This window comes from Bradysia coprophila, chromosome IV, assembly GCF_014529535.1.
Source record: "Bradysia coprophila strain Holo2 chromosome IV, BU_Bcop_v1, whole genome shotgun sequence".
NCBI lineage: Eukaryota > Metazoa > Arthropoda > Insecta > Diptera > Sciaridae > Bradysia > Bradysia coprophila.
In genome coordinates, this window is record NC_050738.1 from 3136513 (window position 1) to 3153909 (window position 17397).

Here is a 17397-nt window from a genome sequence, read left to right on the forward strand (position 1 = left end):
AAATGAAACTCGTATTGTGTCTTCAATAACAATAGAAAATCAAACATCGAACATCGAAGACACCCATCATAGAAATATAGTGAAAACAAAATGGCCGCCGTGATAGAAACAAAATTGTTTTTGGCTAATTTCTTAAAAATAAAAACTTATTTCAAAAAATTGAAAACATAGTTTCGTAATTCGTGACATAAGAAACGGTTTTGATATAGGAACTTATGTGATTATTCTCGATGTACTGCCGAAAAAATTTACCTAAAGTGGAAAAAAATTTTGCCTTGCAGACGTGTTTTAATTGTGAAAAATATTCGTGAAAATAAAACAATATTATAAATGTGAAAACAATTTTTGTTAAGTAAGGTTCAAAATAACCCTTCGTCCATTTTTTGTTGTATTCCATCTCTTGCATCCTGAGAATTATGTTCCTAAACATGCCCTTTTTTTCGCGCAATTTTGGTTTTTGTCCGAAGCTAAACCCTTGGCCGCTCTTAACTGCCCTAAAATGGCAACAAATAAATTACATAAAAGACTTTTCTTACAAATAAATTCGATAAAAAGCTTCTTGTCAAATTTCAATACAAAATCAGTCAAAATATGTTTTTTATGCGATTTATTTGTTGTCATTTTTCGCCAAGAAGCTTTTTATGCGATTTTAATTAAAGTCTGAGCATTATAATTTGATCGATTCTACTTATTTAATTTATTTTTAAATAATTGTAGTTTTCGAAGAAACCATTTCGAAAACATTACAGTATAAAAGCTTAGACACGTGCATTTGAACGGATTACCCGCAGGTATAACGCGAGGAAACAGCTCTAATGCGCATGTGTAAGCTTTTATACTGTAATGTTTTCGAAATGATTTCTTGAAAAACTACAATTATTTAAAAATGAATAGAATGCTTCGACTTTATAACAAAATAATAAGAAGTTTTTTAGGCAGTTTCTTTGACGAAATTTTGAAAATCGCATAAAAAACTTTTTCTCGAAAAATGGCAACAAATAAATTACATAAAAGACAAGTGTTTTTCTTGCAAAGTAGGGCAGTTAAGTCTTCGTCGAAAAGATTCTATCGACTAATAAGGGAGGGACTAATCGATTCTTTTCGCGATTTTTTGTCAAATATCAGCAGAAATACGAAAAATAAGAAAGTCGTACATCGGGCATTCTCATAATATTGTCATATTTAAAAGATTTTACAAAAAGAAAATCGATGAAAATAGCACTTCCCACTCAATTTCACACCCAAATCACATCCACCTTGAACTTAGTCGAATATGGTTTAACGAAGAGAATCGTCGTTAAAGTCGTTAATCGTAACATGAGTACTGTTTTTGAAACGTCAAATCACCAAAGCAAATATTTAGTGTCGGTTGTGAAAAATGTAATAATTTCGGTGATTTCGATGTGATTTAAATCAGATTTTGTGCGGAAATGTGCTTTTTGTGTTTTTTTAACATTACAATCAACGGTTTACTTTAAATATTCATCAAAGCAAACGAATTTATGAAAAATTTATGGTGACCAATCATGTAAACAAACAACAATATTGTCGTTTGGTGTGATGTGAGGTTCAAAAGGGATGACCCAGTAGAAATAAAATGTCGGCGGTAATCTTAAAAATTACGTTTTAGCGGAAACGCTTTAGTTTAAATGTGTGTACGTTTCCGGTGAAATAAATTAGTTCGAAAGTATACACTATTGAGGAGCTTTACAATAACACCTTTAGTTAGAGGGGTGTCACATCCCTTATTGGTTAGTACAAACCAAATACTATGTCGCCATCTCGTTTCATTCGAATGTAACGCTTGTGATTATTCTTAGAAATTCGAACATCGCAGTCGGCCACCATACAAATATTGTGAAAACAAAATGTCCGACGAGATAGAAAAAATGTGTTTTTAATTAACTTCATCAACATAAAACATAATTTCGAAGAAGTGAGACCAAATTTTCATTATACATAATGTAATGAGTCGTTTAAACATAGCTGCTTGTGTGTCACTGTTGTTGAATTAACAAAATCGTCAAATTTTGTTTTGCCTTGCAGAAGTAATAAATTAAATGTGAAAAATCATTGTCGCAATCAAGTATAATTTACTAAATGTGTGAAACCACATTCGTGATAATTAAGGTCGAACTGTGAGGTTGGTTCACAGAAAAAAAGATCGCTGACATTAGTAGTTAGTGGTTTTATGACAAAATGTACTAGAAATGCAATAGAACTATACGAACATCTATTATATTTGAGATTTAGTTTCCAAATAGCATTTACCTATCTAGTCCAGGTACTTGTGTCAGGGAATTCTGACGATTTTTCTGGTTCCATCCCTTGTGCTGATACTTTAACCATCGAAAGAAATCAGAAAGGAACCAGAAAAATTTTCAGAATTCGCAGCAGTTCTATAGTTCTTGGATTGGGAAGACATTGGACCATGAAGACGTCACTTATTTTTAGGAACTGACCTCTGGTGACCTCAAACTTGTTCAAATGTTAGCCGAAAAAATGGCCAAAAACGTCTAGCGTCTAGAACAAGGAAGTGCTAGAAACGTCGGGATTCGACATTATTTTGGATGGGTTTCTTCATAAATAGTCACAAAAATTATTTCATCCTGGAAAGGGGACCAATAAAATAGTTATGTCACACGAGAATGCTTTCGTAAAAGTAAATTAAAATTTTCATAGAGAAAATCGTCAATAAACCATCCCAAATATGGAACTATCCGTAATTCGTGAACCGTAATCTAGGAGAGGGGAAGTAGTGACGAATTGTATGTGCAAGAAACACTGGAATTAGTATCCCAAATTATAGCCACATATATTTTCATGATCTAGAAGAAACTTCAAGAATCCTTATATGGACACACATGACTTTCCCAGGTCATATCTCAGGCTCCTGAACATGGATCATGCCCAGCCGGCTGAAATCAGAAGTAATTGAATGTAGCTTTCGAATGACACCACTTTTATGAAAAATAAATTGAAAATGGCAGGGAAACTGTGTTGATGAATTTTCCTGGACACTTTTTGGTAGAACCTTAATATCGCCTCCATTCCGACTCCTCAAAAAAAAAATCTTCGGTAATGAGCCATACTTTCCAGAACAGAAGAAATTTTTCAAAAAGACATTGTATTTTAGGAGATATTCGACTTTGAAGGTTTTCGTATGAATGGTTTTCCGACCGAAAAAACGATTTTTCATTTTCCGGAAAAAAAAATTGTTCCACAACTTTTTGTGGCAAACGACATGGAACAAAGAGAAATCTTAAAGAATTTAGGGCGCACTAAGCCTTTTTTTACGACATTAGAACCTGGACTAATCGCTGTAAACCTACCGTCTGCCTCAAATTCCATCAGTTACAAACGGCATATTAAACTTATTTGTCCCATGTACTTCGCACCATGCTAAAAACCCATACACAGAATACCTAAACCACTTTATTTTGCATAAAATGAAATTCTTATTCCATTAGAAGTTAGTCACAAAGATTTTCTTGACTAATTGGTTAGATTCGATATGAACTAAATGAATAAATTGACTCATTTGCACATGCTTCGCTGTGATCCAAATGTAGTTCGTTAAAATGTACTAGTAAGATGAGGTCAATGTGAACATCATCAATCATCGTTTAGCATTTACTGATAAAAACTTGCAATTGTTGTCTTCCTTCGAATAATCAAATTGTGCGTCTTGTTTGCTTTATGTATGTTGATTAGATAAGCCCTGTAGTATTATTAATTGTATCACAATAAATCAATAATTTTAACGGATTATTCGATTTTTTTTCTTTATTGAATCATTTGTAGGCCCGTACGAAGTACTTGAGGCTATTATAGGTTTATCATGTGCTGCCTGTATCACTTGCAATTCGTGGTAGGCCCTTAACTATAAAAAGGGTCTATGATTTGATGCGAATAAATCAGAACCTATACCTACTACTCCACTACTCCTAGCACTAATCACAAAAGAGTGTTTCAATTTGTCGAAATCCCGCCTATAATCCCACAAAGTTCGTTTGGAGGTTCGTACAGGCTTTTGTAATGTCATGGCGCCGACGACGTGACGTCCATTTTTAAGAAAGATTTTCCTCCGCTAATTTTGTATATATCTCATTATTCAACTGATAGACTGAGGTTAGCTCGCTTAGTTTGTGCACAGATTTTCAGGGAGTATAATGTACTAATACTTATACATGTGTGCCAACATGTAAAAATAAAAAATAAAAACCCACCGATGACCGTTAGCGACTCGCTTGGTGAACGAATTATGCGAGAACAAATTCCTTACTAGATATGTGCATCGCACTAGGCACAAGGTATACGGATTCTTATGGGGCTATCGTAGCCCGATCTGCTACGTTCTTAATAGGTCTATATGGTTATTAACTGTAGTGCAAATCACATATTTGATTGATCGTTCAAGATGTTCATAAGTCATACATTACCAGGTGATTTTCATAAAATATTTTTAAGATTTTTTCAATAAAACAAATTTCTGCAGCTTGCGTTACTGTGGTAATCGTGATCGCTTCGCTTGCCAACGCTCTTACCTACCCGAGACCACCGCGTGGTACTGTTCAGGAAAGCTACTTCGGAACTACTGCAAGTTAAAAAAAACTGTCGAACTCCACGGCAAGAGGTAAAATTTGTTCATCAATTCACAGGTCAATGATCCGTACCGTTGGATGGAAGATGCAGATGCCGAAGCAACGAAATCTTTTGTAACCGCCCAGAATGCTCTCTCTAAACCGTACTTCGAACAATGTCCGTTCAGAGAACAGATCAGAGATAGGCTATCCGCAGTCTGGAACTACAGAAAATCTGATCCGCCACAAAAGTATGGAAAATATTATTTTCAGTATGCGAATGACGGACTACAAGATCAAAAGTAATTTCAACTTGAAAATGAACATTGGCAACTCGGAACTTCACAGAAATTTTGTTACAGCATCTTATACGTCCAAGATGCTTTGGAGGGAAGTAACATGAATCGGCGAGTGTTGCTAGATCCAAATACATTATCCGAAGGTGGAACAGTTGCCTTAACCGGCACACAGAGTTTTTCCGCAGACGGTGAAATATTCGCATATGGAATCTCTGTTAGTGGCTCTGACTGGCGAACAGTACACTTCCTTAATGTATCTACTGGAAGGACTCTGGACGATGTTCTGATCAAAGTGAAGTTCACGAACCTTGTGTGGAAGGGTAATGAGGGCATATTTTACGGGGTGAGTTTACTGCATGAAAACGTAAGCGGAATAGGAAGACGAACGCAGTTCAATTCGTTTGATTGCAGCACTTCCCAGATTTTGAAGGAAATCCAGAAGGATCTGATACTGGAACAAACGAAAATCAAAAAATTAGTTACCATAGAGTAGGAACCGCCCAGAGCGAGGATTTGATTGTTGTCGAGTTTCTTGACAAGCCAAAGAATTTGGTGTAGGGACTACCACGCACAGTCCGATAAAACTTCCTCTTTAAATTCAATAAATCTTTCCAGTGCTAACATGAAACTTACGAGAGCTGAAGAATACTTAATAGTAACACCAGATTCATCGTCTGATGACGGTGGAGCATGGGGATATAACACAGTGTATTACGTTGATTTAGCCGGTAATGATCCAGCTAATTGGCAGACCCGTCCTCTAGTGGAACAGTTTAATGCTGGATATAATGTGAGTTGATTCGTGTATTGCCAGCTATACCGAGTCAGATCAGGTCGGGTTTACAAGTACGTCTTGCTCTTTTTACAGTTCCTTACGGATCTGAATGGCATTTTGTACTTCCAAACCAATTTAAATGCGCCCAGATACAAGATTGTCGGTATTCGTTTGTCGTCTCCCGATCCCGCGTCGTGGACGACGTTGGTTGAAGAAGATGCGCAAAATGTTTTGTATTGGGCAGCGCCTATCAATGGGTAAAGAGTCTACGCGATGTTAAAGTGCGTAAAGTGCGACAATTAAATTCTCCACATTGCAGCGAGTACGTTCTGCTCAATTACTTGGAAAATGTGTCCAGTAAATTGGTTCTTCGCTCTCTAATCCAAGGCAACACGTTCAGCAAAACCATTGACATTGAGAAAGGAACTGTATCGTCGTATGCCGGCAAAATCGATGACTCAATAATTTTCATTAAATTTGAATCGCATGTTGTTCCCAATCGAATCTACAAACTCGATTTCGCCACTCCTGTCGCCAATATTCAGGTGAGAATGGACTTAATGTGACTGATCGATCGGTCAATGAATTTCCCCACTTTTTTCTCTTCAGTTGGAGGTTTATGAAAATGTGGACATTGAAGGATTCAATCCTGATTTGTATTTGGTCAAACAAGTTTGGTACAGCAGCAAAGATGGAACTAGAGTGCCCATGTATGTCATGCATAAAAAGGTTGTAGAAACTTCGAATCGATCGATTAGGGTTTAACTAGTGGAATTTCGCTTTCAGGATCTTACACTGGATGGAAGTACACCAGCTATGCTGTACGGTTATGGTGGCTTCAACATAAATGTTCTTCCTGAATTTTCTGTTCGTCGAATCGTATTCATGGATAGTTTCGATGGTGTTGCTGCTATCGCTAATATGCGTGGTGGCGGGTAAGATTATTTCAAACCGAACCCCGTCGTTCATTTGAAGCTGATTCCGGTTACTTTTCAGCGAATTCGGTAATGATTGGCACGTTGGGGGTAGTTTGCTGAATAAACAAAATGTTTTCGATGATTTCCAAGCGGCGGCAGAGTATCTAATTGCTGAAAACTACACATCAGCTTCGAAAATGATTATTGAAGGTCGGTCGAATGGAGGCCTGTTGGTTGGAACGTGTGTCAATCAGAGACCAGAATTATACGGAGCGGCAATTGCTTCTGTTGGGTAAATTTAGTTTATTTGTCCTTGTTCTCGTGACGCAATCACAGTTTGATGATTTAGAGTCATGGATATGCTGCGTTTCCACAAATTCACAATTGGACACTCCTGGGTGTCCGAGTATGGAAGCTCTGAAGATATCGTCCATTTCCCGAATATCTACAGTTATTCACCGCTTCATAACATCCGATTCCCAGCCACAGATGGTACTCAATATCCAGCTGTTTTAGTGACGACAAGCGACCATGACGATCGTGTTGTACCCAGTCATTCGTACAAATATACCGCCGAATTGCAGCACGAGATCGGATCAAACGAAAACCAGGTCAGACTCAAGCGAATTTTGTTGCTGAACTGAATTTTAAGATGATTCAATTGTAGACCCAACCGTTACTCCTTCGGGTAGAAACCGATGCTGGGCACGGTGCTGGATCGCCCATAAGCAAACTAATCGATGAACAAGTGGACATTCTTTCATTTTTAACCGAAGCACTTGATTTGAGTTTCGAAGGGCAGAAAGCTCATGGTGATGGTGTTAACGTGCGTTACTCCATGATCACAATGTTGATGACAGTGTCGTTAGCTTTGTGGTTCAGACGAGGCTAAGCCGAGTTGCAACTATTATTTTGAAAGGATAATAAAACGGTTGTTCGTAGTGAATTTGGTCTTTTAAAATTTAAGAGAAACAAAATTGTCTATCTGAGTGAATGTGAACGTGAACAAGGGCATTACTGCTTGAGTAATGACACCTGAGCCGAAGTGAGATCTCCAAGATTTTCTTTTGTCGATTCGACGCATTTTGACGTTTCTTCACACTTTGGCGAGGGAGAAAACACTCTTTTTTATTGACGTGATTAACCAGTGATTAACATGATGACGAATCAGTGATTAACCAGCATTTAACAGCGGGAATCATCGTAAAACTAGAATTAATCGTGAAATATGGTGGTTAATCATGGTTAATCACTGATTAACCGTGCGTACTCACAAAAATCATGTTGCTGATAAACTGATTAACCATGTTAATCACAAAAGAGTGTTTTCCCCTTCGCACTTTGGTGAAAAATCGTCAGAGTGTGAAGAAATGATTTATAACGACAAATTTACCACTCTCTGTGTCTCTCAGTATTTCTTCACACTATGTCGATTTATTTTGACGTTTCTTCACACTCTGGCGATTTGACACAGTGTGAAATGCCAAGAAAAATCGCCAAAGTGTGAAAAAACGCTAAGAAAAAACGCCAAAGTGTGTAGAAACGCCATAAAGACACAGATTTCCCATTATTATTGTTTCCTCGTACTTTATCGATTTTCTTGACGATTTTTTATTATTCTTTTCGATTTGACTTTGGTGATACTTCAAGGGGATCCTTTGGTGATTCTTCAAGGGGATGTTGAGCAGGGAGTATTTTTTGAAAGATATTTTCCCATATTTTCTTGAATTTTTATTACAATTGTTAAATGTTTCCTATGTGCAGAATGATCACTAGCTGAATATCACCAGCTGGATCTACTAACACACACTTATTGTATGATAAACAATCAAAACACATTCTTCACAATGTGGTTACTTCATTCATACGTGTTATGAGCGCGCACAGATGACGTTAACGTAGAAATGCACTGTGTGTAAGTTGTCTTTGAATTGTTTACAATACAAAGTGTTTTTGTTTGTACACCAGCTGGTGATATTCAGCTGGTGCTCATTCTGCACATAGGAAACATTTAGCAATTGTTTTGTTTCATTATTTAAGAAAGTTTTTTCCCAAAAATAGTCCCTGCTTTTATGACTTTGATAATTTTTCTTAGAAATCTGAAAAAACGATTGAAATTTTAGATCTATATACGAAGATACAACAAATCGATCAAGTGGTTGAAGTGGTCATTTCGAGAGGTTTCGACAAATACTCGTAGAATTGGTAGATCCGGAGACTTTGCTAGTTTTTTTTTTTGCGAAATTTACTAACCTACCAATAAATCTGAATTAGAAAAACAAATCTGAAAATTGACAACGAAATTGACACGGTAAAGGAATGTTGATGTGGTTAAGACCAACTCTTGCACTCAATTATCTGCCCTCAAAATGTTTGGTTCATTTCATTGCTACATTCCATTTAAATGTATTTAAGATGCATAAATCCTACAGGTCAAAGCACTACATCTATGCTATAAATATCGTGCTCACGTGTGTGTGTTATATAGATGTACAAAATATGGATATACTTACGTCTCTTCCCATCCACATAACTCGTAACTATAATAGTAGGTCGGTTACTCTCCAGATATAATATGTGGATGGTATCCGTATCCTTCACGGATTTCTCCTAATGGATTTATAAGTGCTCATGGGAATATAAATTGCTATGGTTATCATGTTAGGGATGTATTTTATATTTTATTTTCTTTCGTTTCTCGTTTCTCTACTTTTTTTTGTTAATGGAAGAGCCAGCAGAATCAAGGCTATAATTTTAGCTAAATCTTGTAAGAGAATAATGTGGTTAGCATAGCATATTAACGATTATGTCACCGAGCGATTCATTAAAATGGTCCATGAATTGAAGCTCGTTTGCGATTAAAATTAGTCGAACGGGCCTGACAACGTTACGAGAGTGAGCTGGAAACTCAAATTGGTCTAAATTAGTGACATAAGAGTTCCGTGTGAATGTATATACCAGAGAGAGAGAGAGAACATTGAGAGTGGGCATTGTGCTTCGTACAAATTTCATGTGCAGCCAAATTTAAATTAGAAAATATTTTAACGGCTCCATTAAAATTAACGAGGCGATATGTTTTACTGCAAAACGAATATTTTGTATCCCGAAAATCCAACGTATTGCCGCATTGATGGTGATACTTAAAAAAAAAATCGTCTTTTTCACAGCACATTATCGTTTCGGGAATGTAGCTTTAAAGCGCGTTGTTGATAACCGTGTCTAAATGATGATGCCATAAACGTATAGCTTTATCTGTTTTCAACTTTTTTTAAAAAACAGTTTTATTACGACGATAAGACATATTAGCGAGCTATGTATAAATGTGTTCCAATTGCTATGATTCATTTTCACGGCTGAGATTATTTATTGGGTGTGCAAGACAAAAAAAAGAGAGACAAAAGTCCATACCGCGTATCCATTTGCAGTTATGCTGAAATCATCAAAATATTGTTGACGCACAAGATTATCCAGACATGATAGATACAATTCGGTTTTTTGTCTGCTCGTAAAACTAAGTCTCGAACGAAAAGCAACACACACATTCATACACCGACACAAAAACTATGAAATATTGAAATCGATGTATCTTTCTGAAATTTCTTTTTCATACGAAATGTTGATGATGACAGGCAATTTATTTTTGCAAGGAATTTTTGGGTGCTCAAGCATTTCGTATAGGGGATTAAAGATGAAGTAAACGAGAAAAAAAAAAAACAACAACCAGCAGCAGCAGCAACAACATTTATTCTTTCTTTTATGAAAATACATAATAAGACATTTCGTTTATGTCTCGGGGTCTCGGTGCCAGCGTGTAATTTTCTATGCTCTGTAAAAGGGGTTGACACTCTTGAAATTCGTGCGTGTCTCATGTCTCATACTCATTGTTAATGGCATGATACTCTGCATGTTTTCGTTCGCAGATTTGTTTATTTATCAACTTAACCGAAGAGCGTACCGATACAAATCTGGACGATAAACGTTTTAGGCCAGAATGGAAAAAAAAGGGAAAGGAAAATCATAAAATTTTTTTAATCAAACTGTCAACATTGTTTGTGCGTCTAGCCACTGGCTGACCTTTCGAAGGAAAAAGTAAATAAATAATAAAAATGGCTACACATTTGAAGGACTAGCCATAAACACCCTATTGATCGAAACAATTATTTCCAATGAATTTGTAGGACACTCGTCTCGTTATAGACCGTGTCAACACAAAAAAAGATATCGAAAATCATCTCTCGCACATATTGGCTTTCGTTTTGCTCTTAAGCTCTGACGACGACGGGGAGTCTTTATCGCACTTCATCCTGTACGTACAAAAAAAAATATTGAAAAATATTTATGATTATTATGATCCATTCGTGCCAGTTACAAATACGGTAAATAATACGGTTAACCATTTTTCCTATCTCAGAAAATCTGTCATAAGCAGTCGCGTCTTAATTTTTACATGGATTCGATAATGGGAAATCTGTCAATTTTTGTGAAACATTTTCTGTTCGGAGATTTTTTTCTTCATCTTCTTTCGTTCGTGTTTTTGTTTTATTCATCTTTACTGTGGAAAATATAAATGTGTTTGCGTCTCGTAGATTGTATGACCTTATTGGAATATAAATTCTGAAGAGAAATTCGCTGAAACAACATGATTACATTACGGCACTTCATTTTCGCAGAAAAAAAAAGCTGAAAGAAAATTATAGACACTGGCTGTCCAGTGCAGCACTTTGATGATCATTTTTCCTTTTGCTTTGGTGTATGCTTTCCGAGAATGGTTAAATTGAATTTAGCTACAAAGGTAAAAAAAGTCTCTAAGAACTTGAACAGAATAAAATATGAAACAGTATAAAAAACGAATTAATTAATTGTCAATTGCGTGCTAATTAGGTTTCACGCGATGAACCATTAATAACATTTTATTAATTTATCAATCAAACGTATCGTGATACAGTGTTTTTAATCTGTTACTTCTATTGGTTAAACCCAGAGAAATTATAAGCGCGGCCCCTCACGGCTGGGATAGAACACGCCTGACTGCTTTTTTCATAGAACGGTTGAACTGTCAAACTTTTTTACATTTGTATGTAAAATTTTGACAGTTTGGTTTTAATAACGATATATCTCGTTTTCGTTAACAACATTTACAGCTTGACTATAGGGCAAGACAGATGATGGTTTAGCGCTAAATAATTTGAAAATAACCAAAATGAAAACTAAACAACGCAACAACAAAACAATTGTTTATGAATGCAATAATTCATTAAATCAAAATATCCGAAATTGGTATGCAATGGGTCGTTGCAGTCCTCTAATGTATAAGGATCAATTCCATTGGAAAACTTCGGGAATTTCTCTTCATATCGACTTGATCTATCCATTCTGCACACTATTTACTAGTAAACATTGAACTTTCGAAATTAATTAGAGCGAAAATTCGATTTTAATTAAAATCAAAACACGAAATCTTACAACATTGACAGCTGTCATTGATAACAGTTTTTGATTCATTTGACTAATTTTTGACTTATTATATAAATAACGACAATCGAATGAACCTATCGAGTGAATTTATCATTTATTATTTTCAAATTATTTCGCACCAACTCATCTTCTGTAAGGCAAGGTGGATATATGAGAATTTGTAAACTCACCACTTGCACTTTCCCCATATGATTGACGTTCTGGTCATCGTCTTCAAATTTTTCAGAAAAAATCCGTCAGGCGTGTTCTATCCCAGCCGTGAAGCGCCGTGCTTATCATTTCTCTGAGTCAAACCATTTCCGACTGTTTCATTCGAAATCTAGTACTTCAATAGTTATTCTACTTTATATAAAACTAACATTTGCCAGTAATTCATTTATTTTTGTCGTCGTCGTCGTTAACAAATAACTAACCGTTTCTAAAGCAAATCACGCAAAAAGTGTATTATATCAAATAAGTATTTTGTTTAATTAGGGGTCGTTATCATTGGATTTACCGTTGAATTTACAGTTTGCGGCCGTTTTGCTAACGACCCCTATTAAAGTATTCCTTCCTACCTTAACTCTAATTTATCTTTTAAATTTTGGTAACATTAGCACAGGTTTGAATTGGTAATCTTGTGGAGAATCCAGGACAGGTAAGTTGTTTGATATGATCTTCAAATTACTCTGGTGATAGCTTTTACAAAATATTTCGACTCTAATAACGAAGAGTCTGGCGTCTCAGAAGAAAAATCCGTCGATACAGACACTCATTGAGGTAAAAATCTGACTAGTTGACCAAGTGATCGGAATAGTACATAAGCATGGGGAGTTAATAAGGAATGATCAGATGATCAGAAGAAGGTCTGTTAAAAATCGTCTTTTTTTATCACTTTGAGCGAATTCTAAGAAAATGAAACTGCTTTGCACAGCTCGGAGAGTGCGTATTTTTATTCTAAGGCTTCATTTCCACTTACCAAAAGAGTACTCCGTGTGAGAGACAAAATTGATTTTTTTTTCAATTTTTGTTTTGTTTACTTTATGAATCAAATAAGGCATCTGCGTCGAGATAATTCGAACAAGAAATGATGCCCGAACAGGCCTAATGACAAGTTTTGTCTAGTCGGTCTTCCACTTAAACTTTCGTCAAATTAAATGATAAAAATCAATTACTCTGAATGCCAGTTTTGATTAAGAAAGTTATGCCAACAACCAATCACAAGCAGTGTAATTTCTCAAGCAGTATTAATAGACGCTGAAAGTTTTAATGAAGAAAACACCCTGAACTATACACAGCACGTAAACTAAACAACATCTTTAAAATACTGTGAAGGTGAAGGAAATTCGATTAAATTCTATTTAATTCTCTCACCTCTCGTTCCATCTGTTTTTGCCAACAGACGACGATGGTGCTCTTACATATAAATATATACCTATACCACCTATTTATTAGATGCTATTGATGCCATTGCGATCGAAAATGAAAAACAAAATGAAAACAAATTAAATTAAATGAAAAATAAATTACATTCTTAAAGTTTTACGTAAATACTCTTTCAAATTAAATTTACCACAATTTCCCAACACACCGAATCGTTCTCATTACGACAACCGTGTTGTATGTGGTTAATATTGTGTATATTGTGTGTGTGTATATAACAACAAAAATAGGTGATAAAAAAGACGAAATACAGAGGAACAACACTTCAAGTTTCAGGTGACGACCATATTCTCTCACTTCAATATCCAAGCTATCGACCGATACACCATTGCTTCTCGTTCAGTCCCATATAAATATCGGAACGGAAAACCTTTTATTTCTACCTTCCAGGCAATAAAATGCTTTCGATATTCTTTGATATATACTTTGCTATATAATTAACAAAATACGCCAGACTTGATTTCGTCGTATAATTAAATGTTTGTGTAGATAAAATTGCTTGAACTTTTCATTTAAAACTTTAATTAGATTAGCAAAAGTTGACTTCTCCACACCGATCCGGTCTGTATAAGTATACGTCTACGTCGAATATTATTTTCGTTCCTGTGTAACCCTCAAAAGTTTAATCAGTTATAACACATGAATACCTTAACTCGTTTCTCGAGTGAAAATTTCTCTCTTCCACTTCGAGTGTTAAATTGTTAAGTAGTAAGGCAGACATAGTTATTGTAATCGGGAGTTTTGTATACATTTTAAGAATTAAACTTATATCTGAACCCATCTGGTATATTAGATGTGACCTCATTACATGGAACAATTTCACGACTCATCCCACCATATACAACTCACCCCCCTTTTCATATAATTTTTCCGTTGACTGTCTGTGTGTACATTTGTAATTAAATTTTTTTTTGAACACCAACTTTCGTTAGATTATTTATAAACAAAGTTAGTTGCGAATAAACAACTATACAAAACAGAATAACAAAACTGTTTCACGAGAGTGGAAGGTGGAAAACGTACCACAAATAAATTGAAATCCAATTTTTGAATTAATTTTTTCCTTGTTCAGGGTTTTACAATTTACGTTTCGTTAAATAGTTTTAAAAGTGTAATCTCTGTTGCTTCCGACACGTACAATCCAAGGAGTTTTATGTTGTAGTTGATTCAATTCGAATTTAATTACAGACACTCTTTGATAATCGTAGTCGAATTTCCATGTCGTATCTTACGCTTTTTCCGTCCGAATTAATAGTCCAGAGCGAAAAAAAGGAGAAGGAAAAAACGTAAAGGAAAAGAAACGTTTTTTCTATCTCCAGTTACTCAATATTACAGTGACAACTTGATGCGGTTGGTGAACAAAATGTAGATGTAAAGAATGGAAAATTAATTTGAAGATGTCCATCTGTCCGCCTGTTCATCATTCTGTTCGCACAAAATGACAATAGGGACAAAAGAAAACCATGGAAATAAATGATGTGACCATTGATATAATCCAATATTAAAGACTCCGACCAGTCACAGTCACATTTTTCAGTTATTTGGGAAATGGTATTTTGAGTGGAACGTCGGTAATGTGGAAGGTCAAGGATTAACGACAACCAGACGTTTTTAGCTAGACATAATAGCGGAATTGAGTGGATTTTTCTTTGATCTGCAATTTTATAGTTTCAATCGTTTGAATTAAGAAATAAGGGAGAAATTATACTCGAGGGATTTTGGGAGGACCATTGAAATTTCTCCTCTTCTTTTTCTTCTCCTCTTCTTGTACACATATTTTAAAGCCATCTGCCGTCATTTTTCATGAAATTGATTCTGCATCAATATCAAATTCTTTTGAACGCTAACCAAAAACAAATAAAATGTTTTTTTTTTTAAATAAATAAGGCCCTGTGATATCAATGTATCATCATCATAGATTTATTACTTGCCACACCGTTGACACTTGCGATAATAATTATGCATACCTCCCTCTCGGCAAAATAAAAATCTCCAAACAAGGACGTAATGTAGTATTGTATCAATTTTGTGAAAATGTTTAAATCGAAAGAAGTAACAGATTTTACACGTAGACAAAAGTTTCTATTTGATTATTATTGAGTAAGCTTCATATCATGCCCGCACGTTAGTAAGTGGGCGTGACTTGTATAATACTTGTATAATACTTGTATAATACTTGTATAATACTTGTATAATACTTGTATAATACTTGTATAATACTTGTATAATACTTGTATAATACTTGTATAATACTTGTATAATACTTGTATAATACTTGTATAATACTTGTATAATACTTGTATAATACTTGTATAATACTTGTATAATACTTGTATAATACTTGTATAATACTTGTATAATACTTGTATAATACTTGTATAATACTTGTATAATACTTGTATAATACTTGTATAATACTTGTATAATACTTGTATAATACTTGTATAATACTTGTATAATACTTGTATAATACTTGTATAATACTTGTATAATACTTGTATAATACTTGTATAATACTTGTATAATACTTGTATAATACTTGTATAATACTTGTATAATACTTGTATAATACTTGTATAATACTTGTATAATACTTGTATAATACTTGTATAATACTTGTATAATACTTCTAGGCAGGCCCGGACTGGCCATATGGTGAATTCGGGGAATTCTCGATGGGCCTTTTGGATTTTTGTATGAGAATTTTTAATTTGTGGGCCTTTTTAAATTGAGTTGCATGGAGCCCCCGATGGGCTTTTTCGAGCCAGTCCGGTACTGCTTCTAGGCATCCGTACGAGTTCAACGAGCTATCACACGTTACTGTAGGCTAACATTTGGCCGATATATTGAATTTCAAAATCCTGCTTCTTCTATGTAAATATGCAAAATTTCGTATTTTCAAATATCTCAAATTGGCTACGTAAGGCTGAAAACAAACGGGGCATTGAAAACGTGTTTTAATCCTACTTTTCATGACGAAATTGTCGCAACTGTAAAATAAAGTTAGAAATTTCTCTATCCACAATTGCGATTGCTGCACGAATTGCGTCACAAAGTGGCAGATGATTCAGGACATAGCTTTCCCTATTTCTTAACAGTAGTTTTCTCAACACTTTGAGACGGATTTTTGTTCTAAAATTTTCTTTCTTAAATTTTTGGGTCATTTTTTTATTGATAAAACTTTTTCGTTGAGGCGCAGAATGCGTCACCCTCAGCGATATCAGTTATTTTGTAAGTAGAAACAAGGACTTGCGTCAAACTGTCACCCTTCAGGGGTTTTTGACTGATTAAATTATACTGACCTGGCCGAGAATATTAATATTGTTCATGACCAAGCGCCTCTCTAAACATTTTTCGTATGGAATGATAAACTCTTTTCGTGAAAACAATACCGACCGCAGCCAGCATATAATATTCAATGAAATAATCCGTTCAAATTCACAGCTCTAATTCTATCATTTTCAAATTCAACAAAAATCATTAATTATGTGATGGAGCATTCTTCACGTTGAATGAAACTCAAAAAAATACAATGAGCTCTCTCGATGTATTATTCAACCATCATTATTTTTCCAACGAACATCCCTCTGTCCGATTATCGTGATATGAAAGACAATACCGGACTCTCTTTTGTAAAGAGAAAAAAAAGGAAACGAGGTTAGCGCGCACACACGTCCAGTCCAGCATATATCATTATCTTAATAAGTGGAATTATTCGGAAATGTAATCTTATTCCATATTTTGTGCTTTTTCGCTTTCATAATAACCTTTGCTTAAACAACGCTAATAAAGCAACGGATCTGTTTAATATAAACGACTTAATAGCGCCCAGTAACAGTCAATGACGACATAATATATGAACAGATTGGACGGGAAATTAGACAGTAATTATAAAGTAATTGCATATTTGTTTGAGTGTCGTAATA

General features: G+C 35.0%; 1 protein-coding gene across 1 annotated transcript; it reads left to right on the forward strand.

Annotated features, from left to right (window-relative positions):
* The first annotated feature begins 4320 nt into the window (after positions 1-4320).
* On the forward strand, positions 4321-7520 carry LOC119066496 (prolyl endopeptidase-like). Its single transcript, XM_037169007.1, has 13 exons — positions 4321-4445; positions 4499-4599; positions 4662-4885; positions 4946-5225; positions 5294-5436; positions 5498-5672; positions 5751-5914; positions 5977-6202; positions 6267-6386; positions 6444-6592; positions 6654-6866; positions 6924-7185; positions 7242-7520. The coding sequence occupies exons 1-13, from the start codon at positions 4421-4423 to the stop codon at positions 7464-7466; spliced, it is 2307 nt and encodes a 768-aa protein (XP_037024902.1). The 5' UTR covers positions 4321-4420; the 3' UTR covers positions 7467-7520.
* The last annotated feature ends 9877 nt before the right edge of the window (positions 7521-17397 follow it).

Excerpts from the sequence above, each read along its gene's own strand:
- LOC119066496 (XM_037169007.1), top strand. The coding sequence starts at position 4,421 with ATGTTCATAAGTCATACATTACCAG. Across the intron at positions 5,673-5,750 it reads AGTTTAATGCTGGATATAAT|TTCCTTACGGATCTGAATGG; the intron begins GTGAGTTGATTC and ends CTCTTTTTACAG. Across the intron at positions 6,387-6,443 it reads TGTATGTCATGCATAAAAAG|GATCTTACACTGGATGGAAG; the intron begins GTTGTAGAAACT and ends TTTCGCTTTCAG.